This window comes from Ananas comosus, linkage group 15 (assembly GCF_001540865.1).
Source record: "Ananas comosus cultivar F153 linkage group 15, ASM154086v1, whole genome shotgun sequence".
In the NCBI taxonomy this organism is placed as follows: Eukaryota; Viridiplantae; Streptophyta; class Magnoliopsida; order Poales; family Bromeliaceae; genus Ananas; species Ananas comosus.
Window position 1 is genome coordinate 2313926 of NC_033635.1, and position 10521 is coordinate 2324446.

The following is a 10521-nucleotide window of genomic DNA, read 5'->3' on the forward strand; positions in this document are numbered from 1 at the left end:
ATCATTAGGAGCGCTCAATATTGGGAGACATCATACTAATCACGATTTTATTGGAGTTAATTAATGGTTACTTCATTTTTGGTTTATATTAATGGAGGATTACTTCGTTTATCTCATAGATTAGCCCCAGGAGTTTTAGAGAGGATTAATTAGTCAAACATTGGGAGCTCAATTCTCAATGTCGATTAAATTAGAGAATTTCATGCCGTTTACACTGAATCCACGTAACGCACACATTGCACACAACAAATGCTTAGATAAATATATATATACTAGCGTAGTATCCCGTGCGATGCGACGGATAGATAATTAGAGAAAATATAGAAAGTATCGATAAAAAAAAAAGAAGAAAGCAGCGATAAAAAAAACGATAATGAGGGGTGGGATTCATTTTGCCGTTGAACGAAAATAGCAGCTGAAGGAAGAGGAAGAGAAAGGACTTTAGCTGGTTCAGGTGGAGCACACACTTAAAAATGAAAAAAAAGTTGCCATGTGGCAACTTTAGAAAAAATAATGTATAAATAAATAAATAAATAAATAAATAATATATATGATTGATAATTGAAGTTTTTTTTCTTCGAATTATTATAATTAATTAACATATAATGCAAGTTTGCCGAATAATGAATGATATGAATCAATTGGTCTGGTTCAGTCTAATAAAGCAGACTGGTTCAAGCAAAGAAAGAGGGCACCGGTTTGGTTCAGGCAAACAAAAAACAGGGAACAGGAACCGGTTTAGTATAGAGGCCTCACTCAACCATGTTTGGTTCAAGCAAAAAAAGGTAAAATTATTTGGAGGACTTGAGCCGGTTCAGGATGGGACTCATACTAGACAATTCGGTTTGGTTCAACTAAAGGAAAAGAACCGGCGGAGCCCACACCCAACAACATTGAAGCTTGTGTTGCCATGTGGCAAGTTTTTTGAGAAATAATGTAAAGTAATAGATAATAGATAGATAATTATAATAACACAAGGGATGAGCTCCTTCTAGATTTATGAAAGGATTTTACTAGTAAAAATAATTTTGAATACTCACAATATTAATATGATAGTAAACGCATGCGATATTTTTGACTAACAAGTCATGAAGGTGACATCCCGATGTACCAATATAGTTACAAAAGTGACATCCCGATGTACCAAATAATAAGAGAAAGATACATAGATTAAAAGTCGGGAATAACTGAATAAGTCACCACATGTAGTAGTGTTCATAAGTTTGTCATGTATGAATGGACGCGGGCTGCTATATTTTTAGAGACACAAACTTTAAGTATGATCAACTTTTTGCACATTGTATCTGTATTAAGATTCGTGTACTCTGTTGATGAAATAGATGCGCATTAAGATTCTCACACTAAGCACTCCAATATAAGCACACATAGCAGCAAGTGTAAGCTACACAATTGTTTTCTATTGCGAGTATAAATTTCTCTATGTGTAGCACATAGAATTCGAAAATTTATAAATTTTTATTGCTATTTTAGGTCATTTATATTTGATTTTCACAATTTACACCAAAATGTGAATCTAATGGTCTGAAGAAAGAGAAAATTAATTCCCCCAAATGCAATAAAAGTAGCATAATTTACAAATATTTAGGATTCGATATCTTGCTAATCAATGGAAGTAAATAATTGTTGGTTCCATTAATTAATCAATAATCCATATAATGTATGTATTAAAACAATATAACTAAATCCTGCTCCAATATTGTTGGAAGAGTTGAAGCATACTTTACATATATAGTGGTCCCAACAATGGCTAGTAATTTAGAAGTGTTGGTGTAAAGAAGGTTTGAATAATTACAAGTGTGAATGTTATCATGATAAAAAATTCTCTTTTAAAAGCATAAGAAAATGTAACCCTTTTCTAAAAGGGTTAATCACACCATTGGTTCCAACTTCTCTTTTCATATTTCATTTTGATTCCAAATTTTTAATTATTGCAATCATTCTAATCTTTAGTATCTGTTTCAATGAAGTTCTTACAGTTAAAATTTAAAAATACTGCTAACTCAAATAAAATTACCTCGTGACAAGATTTGGCGATAATGTACATAATATGTTATGTTAGATTTAGCGACAAGACTTAATTGAAACGAATGATAAAGATTATGAATCTGATCGATTATGGAGAAAAATGAAAGTTAGTAATTAGAATAAAAAAACTAGATAAGATTTGAGACTAATGACACGATTAAACCTTTCTAAAACCAAGATTAATTTGAAGCTTCTACCATCAATTTGAATAAAATAGTTAATCCCTCGAGATGCATGTCGAGTGAAAGAAGAAAAGTGCTTTTGGAATAAGCACTGCTTTTAATTTGGCACCACAACCTACGCGGAAAAGCTAAAAAAGAAAGCCCATGTGATGTGATTGCGAAAACAACTATTGAGGACTATTTAGGGGACCAAAATTCATAGATTGCACCAAGAAATAGTTACCTTATATGGAAAATTAAAACTGTACTTGGAAATTTTTTTTTTTAAAAAAAATTCGTTATCCTTTCGTTCTACATAAACATGGCGTGTTATAACCTTTATCACAGGTTCAAATTATTATAATGCAACCTTCAAAAATGGACAAAGGACGAAGTTAACCTAAGCAGTGACATCATTAATTTAATGCATATCTATACATCTATATATCTATATCTATATCTATATCTATACATTATTTTTCTTAAAATTATCACATGACAACTTTTCATTTATTATTGAGTGTGACTCCGCTGGAACAAGCTAAAATTCATCATTTTTCTCTTCCTTCGACTGTTATTTTTGTTCGTCAAAAAATAAATCCCATTTCTTATCATCATTTTTTTAATCATCATTTTCCTTTTTTGTTGATGTCTTTTATTTTTTTTCAATTATCTATCTGTCGCATTGCGTGGTTTATTACGTTAGTTATTTTTAAGAAACCAAAAGAAAAAGAGCATTAAGTGAATATTCTCCCTATAGATTTTCTTATATACTTTTTCTTACTGCCATTAAGAATTGATGTGACAACAATTAATATTTAGCACCGACGGTCTCTAGTGTAAATGGCAAAAGATTTAATAGTTGTATCCGAGATTCTAAGTTTGAATCCTAGTTGATTCATATTTTCAGTTAAAATTTATTTCTAAAAAAAATAAATGAAATGGGTAGCATGTAGCATTTCTCTATAAAATAATAATTAATATTTGGTGGGATAACTATACTATTCTATAAAAAAAAAATTAGTATAAAGTGTTTTGATACTTCAAAATAAATATCTTAAAAATAGAGTGTAATTACCCTTCGGTCCAAAAAAATAGAGTGCAGTATAAATCAACTCAAAGTTGAAAAAAAACTCTCCATTATCTCTTACCTTCCTTCTTTCTCTCCAGATTCCTAGAAGAGAGATCTTACAAACTGGGCTCACTGCAGTTTTGGTGGAAACACAATAAACTGGGCTCAACGTTTCCGATGGACCGGGCTTTATAAGTTGTAGTATAAGAGATTGTTTAGGGTTTTGAATTCATCTATGTTTTGGTTGTAAAACATAAAAGAGACTGGTTAGCTTAATATTTGATCGGTTTATTCTTAACTTTAAATTACATTTTTATTGTTATATTAAACATTAGCATGAAAATTCCAGTTTACAACCATTGGAAGAAGTTACAAGATCAACTTATTTTCTGCTGTTGGATTTTACTTCATGGTCCTTTCAATTCACGTAAAATAAACTTTAACATAGGAAATGATGCATATAAAAAGTACGTTCTGATAGAAAGGTTTCTTCTATATTACATATTTATGATATTTGTATAGTAATATGACCTCATTTTAGAGGCAATTTCCCTACGAAATTCGTCGATAGGCTACCGAGGAACAGATGACCCTTATATTCCACTGCCGAGGTGACGAACGACAAAACTTTTCCACTCGAATCATCAAGCATCCTTATGACCTTTCCGTCCGCCCCGACGTTAACAACCGCTGCTCTGCTCACCATCGGTTTTACGCGCTCTCGTAGTGTCGGAAACATTGCAAGTACTCTCTTGGCCACGGGGGATCGGTGGATCAAATCGAGCCCCTTCGATCTCAACTGAAGAGAGTATGAAAAATTACGTTTAAGTGATCGCGAAAGAGAAAATGTAGGAGGTTTGTATGAAGTTGAAAAGTTTGGATACACTGAGGAGGGCAATCCAAAATGATCCATCCGGCGCCAGGTTAATGTTATCGGGGCCGCCGGGGAGGTTGTCGATGAAAATCGCGGTCTCGCCTTTGTGCTCTCCCTTTAGCCAATATTTCAAGCACCTGAACCTGCGCGCCGCCAAAGAGAGAAACCAAACCCTCAAAGTGAACTAAACTCGACCTTTTGGTTCATTTTGATTCCAAGTAATATACAAAGTCAATCATAATCGAAAATTTTGTTAAAGTTAATAACTCGGTTAAATTTTAACGCAATTCGCTTAAAGTTCAAACGAGGTGATTAGAAGAAAATTATGAACAATTTAAGTATTTTACCTCCAAGTCTCACACACAATCAAGAAATCTTGGTCTGCAGAGAGGGCGACGCCGTTGGGGAAGCACAGATCAGAGAGTACGACGGAAGTTTTGTTGGCGATCGGGTCGTATTTGAGGAGACGGCCGTGCGGTCGAGCTTCAAGGACGTCGAGAAACCAATCGTCGAGCCCAAATTTGTCGCTAGCGTCGCTGAAGTACACACTGCCATCTGAAGCTTCAATCGCTTCGTCGGCAAATCTACGGCGAATAATGAGACCAATGATCAATCTTTTACATTCTACGATAATACATTCGCACGACAAAGGAAAGAAAATGGAGTTTACGCATTACAATACTAAGTTTAGTGCCTGTTTGGCGTGGTTTAAATTTATAACAGTTTAATTGTTCGAGAAGGAACAATTGATACATAGGAAAGGGAGAGTAGAGATTTGAGCAAACAAGGGGACAGGTCAAGTCCGATTAGACCTTAATCCTACCCAAAATTTTAGAGCAAGTTTAGTTGGATTTGAACCCAACAAGATGAATTCAATGAAAACGAAGTGAAAGCTGAGGTCAAGGTCAGGTTTCATTGGGCCAAACTAGTCAAAGTGATGAAACTGGATTCAATAAAAGTTAAACATGATAATTTTGTTGTAAAATTTCCTCTTACACGCAATACTATTTAGAAAAGAAATCTTAGCTTTCATTTGAGTATGTACCTACTCTTTTTTTTTTTTAAAAAAAAAACAAAATCTTCTTCTAGAAAAAAAAAAAAAAATTGAGAAAAAAGTAGCACTCTATTTGCTTTATTTATTCAGATAATGAATTTAGCTACATAGAGTGAGGCAGCAGAGGCCTCAAGAGAAGATAAAATCAGAAGAAAAAATGTCTAAAAAAAGGTACGAGGAGAGTAGTAAAAAGGTTAAAATATAATTGCAGTGTCAAATGAGGGAAAGGTAGTATGCTACCCGCTTCGTTTTTTTTATATAAAAATAAATTTAGCTGGAAATGTGAATCAACTAGGATTCGAATTTGGGTCTCGGGTACCAACCACCAAGCTCTTTTGCCACTTGCGCTAGGAATGGTCGGTAAAATATGAAAAATATTACAGGTGGAAAAAACTGGGAAATATTATATTTACCTGATCTTAGCACCGTCAACTTCAGAAGCAAGAGTAGTCACCACTCCATCCTTTGACACCTTTAACAGCCCCTGTTCTCAGAAAATGGAATGGAAAGTGTTAACATGAGCACAGGGATCATCAGTTTCATTAAATATTACTGTTTTCTTTACACCAAAATTTATATGTTTTGTGTAATTAACTGTAATCGTTCTACACTGTCGTAAGGAGAACATTTTCACAGTATACTGTAAAAAGTGTTTCTCTAAACATTATCATCCTTTATATTATTTGCAGTTGTCCGTCTTTGATATAGATTGTGTTGCAAAATTTTTTATTATTGCATTATAAATTTACCGGATATTTTTAAACTCAGCTACTATATATGGCTGTCTCAGATACTATATATAGAACTATATATATGACTCTTCTAATCTACTAAGATGAGTTAGATCTGGAATATGAAATCGACGGACCATATCAGCATCACAAACAAGCAGATCGCCAGCCGTTGATATGGCGAGCCCGAGGAGCGACGGCCCTCCGATCAGCGTCCAACTCTCCCAGGAGCCGTTGATTGGGTGCATCCGCTTGATCCAACCGTCCCTCGTTGCGGTGTACAGTGTACCCTCATCATCGACGCACACGTCCTCTGGACCCTCCAATACACCTTCCCCCATCTTATCCACCCTCTACACACACCACATAAATAATTCTTTATTTCTTGTTTTTTTCATTTTTTTTAAAAAAATCAAAGATAGAGAATTTTCCCATGCAAATAATCAATTACATAAAAATATTCTTAATTATTAAAGTAATGATTAGTGGAAGTTTTTTGATTAGCATCTAATTAACATGCAAATTAAATATGCTGAGTTTTTTTTTTTTTTTGGCTGGAATAAAAGATAATCACAGGCTTCTAAAGTTTATAAAATTTCTAAAATTTTAAAGCAGCAGCTCGAGTTCCCTATCTCCAATTATTGTAAAAATTTTCACTTCAAATATTATATTATTCAAAAAATCAATCTAATAGAAAAGATCCATGAATACATGCAAACACGAGAAAAATAAACTCGATTCATATATACTAACAAAACCATAACTAAATGTTTTTTTTTTCTTTATTATGTTAAAAACCACATCTATAATTCATTCATTACTGGAAAAAGCAATTGAGAGAGAGAGAGAGAGAGAGAGAGAGAGATCACCTGGAGCAGATCATTAGAAGGGAATTGTAAGGTGGAGGAGGGAAAAGTAAGAGGAAGTGGGGAGATGGGGGAGTTGACGGCGACGTGGAAGACGAGGCCCAGTGCCACGGCGAGAACCGCCGTGGCTATGAACAACAAGCTCCCCATTCTTTTCTTTTCTTTTTTTTTTTACTAAAATTATTTTTGATCTCCTTGTATTTGACGAAATAACACTAAGCTGGGGATTGTACTAGGGAGGCTGTAGCACGAATTCGGATTTTAGGAAACTGACAAACAATATCCTTACTAATATCCTAAAAAAGAGATTTTTTTTGGACACGGGCGATTGTATCAGAGTCCTCCGTGAGCTAAAAAAAAATTATATATATGCACGAAATTGTGGAAAAACTACACCCAATATTAGACTTTTAGACCTACCTAATTCGTTAATGCGGTAGTTAAAAATATTATTTTTATGTTACGAAACGTTTTAAAAAGTTTAGAAGCTCTTATAATCTTTTCTCTAACTGTTTGGTCTTTCAAAAAAGTGTTAAAAAAAAATTCAAAAAAAAATATTTTTTAGAGAGAATTTTTTTGTTTTCAATTTTTTTTTTTTTGTCAGTTCAGTTTCAAAAAAATTAACAAGCTTTTTTGAAAAGCTTCTTTTCTGATTTCATGAAAAAGTAATATTTTTATTTTTCTAAAAAATCAAGAAAATGAAAATACTAGTTTGAAAAAAAAAATTTATTTCATCAAAACTACTTGATCTTAGAACCGAATACAAGGAAAGCTGAAAAAAAAAAAGATTTCTTGTAAAAAAATATTTTTTCACAAAATTATTTTCTCCATACCGTTTTTCGAGAAACCAAACAACTCCTAATAATTTAAAATTGTGATTGCAACAGTCATAAAAAAAGCATGCAACTACATATTTTTTGGATAAAATTTGCAACTGTAATTTTCTAGTATAAAAAAAAGAAAAAAGATTGAAGTATTTATTTATACTAGACAGTGTTGTTCGATAAAATAATGTTAGGGTGTGAGCACGGTTTGATAACACACAGGCCAAGCCCATAACATATGTTCATAAAACATGTAAAACAGAGGCCCGGCCCATAAATGGGCCGGTCTAATCAAAGTATAAGCCCGGCCCATAATATATTGACTCTCTCTTACTCTCTCTCTCTCTTCTCTCTCTCTCTCCCTCTCTATAATTTTACACGCGAAGCATGTCGGAGAACGAAGAAGCTTCGTCTCTCATCGTCGACCCTCACAGAGGTACTCTTCCCCTTCGATCCCCCAAAACCCTAAATTTTTCGATAAAATCCAATTCGTATCCGAGGATCTCGTCTCGCTAACCCCTAATCGCGTAGTTTGATATCACAAACTGCTGTAGTAATCTCGGCGATGATCCGGTTCCTAAACCCTAGATCTTATCTCCATAAATCCCCAAAATCGGATTAACTTTTGAGGGAGATCGAAGGGATCAGTGAAGCTTAGGGTAATGGATGCGTCTTCAACTCGCCATCGTCGATTTCGTGCGCTCTTCAATGGTTTATGCGCCGTGGTATTGCTCTTCTTCTTCTACAGCAAGCCGTATATTCATGGGAACCCTTTTTTACATCAAAATCCCCATAATTCGAGTTCGAAATCTGATTCTTTCCCTCGTCGGCGCATCGCCGAGCTCAATTACACCAGTTCTACAAATGGGTCGGCGCAAATTGATCGGTCGGATGGAAATTTCTTAGCCCTGGAGAATCCCTCTGTAGCGTGTGCCGGAATCGGCCGCCACGAGGGCTTTTCCACTCGGTGCGAGTTCCTGAGAGCTCATCCTCAGTGTAGTTCCGGCGGATTCTTCGATTACCTCACTTTTTTCTACTGCAGCTGTTCGAAATTTCCGATTTTGGGTTACGCCGTACTTGGTCTTTGGCTAGCAGCCTTGTTCTATATGTTGGGGAACACGGCGGCCGATTACTTCTGCTGTAGTTTAGAAAAGCTATCCACTTTACTTAAGCTGCCGCCCACTGTTGCCGGAGTCACCCTTCTTCCGCTCGGAAATGGTGCTCCCGACGTTTTCTCTAGCATCGCGGCTTTCGTCGGGACTGGGGCGGGTGAGGTTGGACTTAATAGTGTATTGGGTGGAGCAGTATTTGTTACTTGTATAGTTGTCGGGACAGTGTCTCTCTTTGTTGCTGAGAAGAATGTTCAAATTGATCGGAAATGCTTCATTAGAGATATTAGCTTCTTCTTGCTTACTTTGGTCTCCTTGTCCGTTATCTTGATTGTCGGGAAGGTGACTGTGTGGGGAGCAGTTATGTTCGTCTCTATTTATGTAGTTTATGCCTTCACTGTGGCCGCCAATGAGATCCTAAGAAAGCAGGCTAGGAGGTTGAAATTGGGTGTGGTGACTCCATTATTGCCCGTTAGAGGAAGCATTTTCTCTCATGGAATAGAAGAAGATGAATCCATTTACAGCTCTTTTCTTGAAGAGGATACCGATGGCGAGGTGCCTCAGTTGAATTCCTTGCCTCAATGGATGTGGGCTTCGAATGTCGCTATATATTCAAATCAGGGGAATAGAGGAAGTTTGTCTCCGAACTCTAGGCCTTTATGGGGTTGGAGCGAGGAAGCAGACGACGATGTCTCATCATTATCCTGTTCCAAACTCTTTGTGTTCATGGAGATTCCGTTAACTATCCCGAGGAGGCTAACTATTCCACTCGTCGAAGAAGAGAGGTGGTCAAAAGGATATGCTGTCGCTAGTTGTTGCTTGGCACCTATTCTTTTGGCATTTCTGTGGAATAGCCAAGAAAGTGAAGGCTCTAAGGTTAGTGTAGCTGCCTATATAGTAAGTGTCATCATTGGAATCGCACTTGCTACTCTTGCTTTCATGTACACTAGTTCAGATCGTCCACCACGGAGGTTTTTATTCCCATGGGTTTTAGGAGGGTTTGTGATGAGTATCATTTGGTTCTACATTGTGGCTAACGAGTTAGTCGCTCTTCTGGTGGCATTTGGTGTAATTTTGGGGATCAACCCATCAATTCTTGGATTGACCGTCTTGGCTTGGGGAAATTCTATGGGCGATTTAATGTCGAATGTTGCTTTGGCGATTAATGGTGGAGATGGAGTGCAGATTGCCATGTCGGGATGCTATGCAGGGCCCATGTTTAACACGCTCGCCGGTTTGGGAATATCGATGTTGCTTGGAGCATGGTCTCAATCGCCAGTTTCTTATGTGCTCCCGCAAGACACGTCTCTTGTTTATACCATTGGTTTCCTCTTATCTGGACTTATCTGGGCTCTCATTGTATTACCGCGAAGTGATATGCGCCCTAACAGGATGCTCGGTATTGGCCTAATAACTCTTTATTCGGTTTTCCTCTCAATTAGGGTCGGCAATGCTATTGGGATATTGCCATTAGCTGGCTTGCAATGAATACACCTATCTTTCTCAAGTAATTCATTTGAAAAAGGATGGTTAGTGATTTGTAGAGCCTTGTATACAATGATTCCATTACACTCAAGTAGAGCAATAATATTTGGAGTTAATTTTTTATATTACATTTTAGCTGTTTTATCTTTCAATTACTATCTGTGCTTTTGTAATCATAAGATTTTGTTGAGGATGGTTTGTATTGCGGAATGAGCTCGTTCTCCTAGAGGTTGTCTAATCGGTGATTTTCGTGCTTATTCCATGATTTCTGTTACAAGGTAGTAGTTTTTCCTGTATAT

The 10521-nt window shown here is 36.0% G+C and overlaps 2 protein-coding genes across 2 annotated transcripts; one reads left to right on the forward strand and one right to left on the reverse strand.

Annotated features, from left to right (window-relative positions):
- LOC109721844 (protein STRICTOSIDINE SYNTHASE-LIKE 6-like) lies at positions 3649-7123 on the reverse strand. Its single transcript, XM_020249653.1, has 6 exons — positions 6808-7123; positions 6076-6291; positions 5621-5691; positions 4501-4737; positions 4164-4296; positions 3649-4078 (listed from the first exon to the last, which is right to left on the reverse strand). Exons 1-6 carry the CDS (start codon positions 6952-6954, stop codon positions 3812-3814), a joined length of 1071 nt encoding a protein of 356 aa, XP_020105242.1. The 5' UTR covers positions 6955-7123; the 3' UTR covers positions 3649-3811.
- LOC109721176 (cation/calcium exchanger 4-like) lies at positions 7983-10350 on the forward strand. The gene is made up of 2 exons (XM_020248625.1): positions 7983-8064; positions 8183-10350. Exon 2 carries the CDS (start codon positions 8291-8293, stop codon positions 10223-10225), a length of 1935 nt encoding a protein of 644 aa, XP_020104214.1. The 5' UTR covers positions 7983-8064; positions 8183-8290; the 3' UTR covers positions 10226-10350.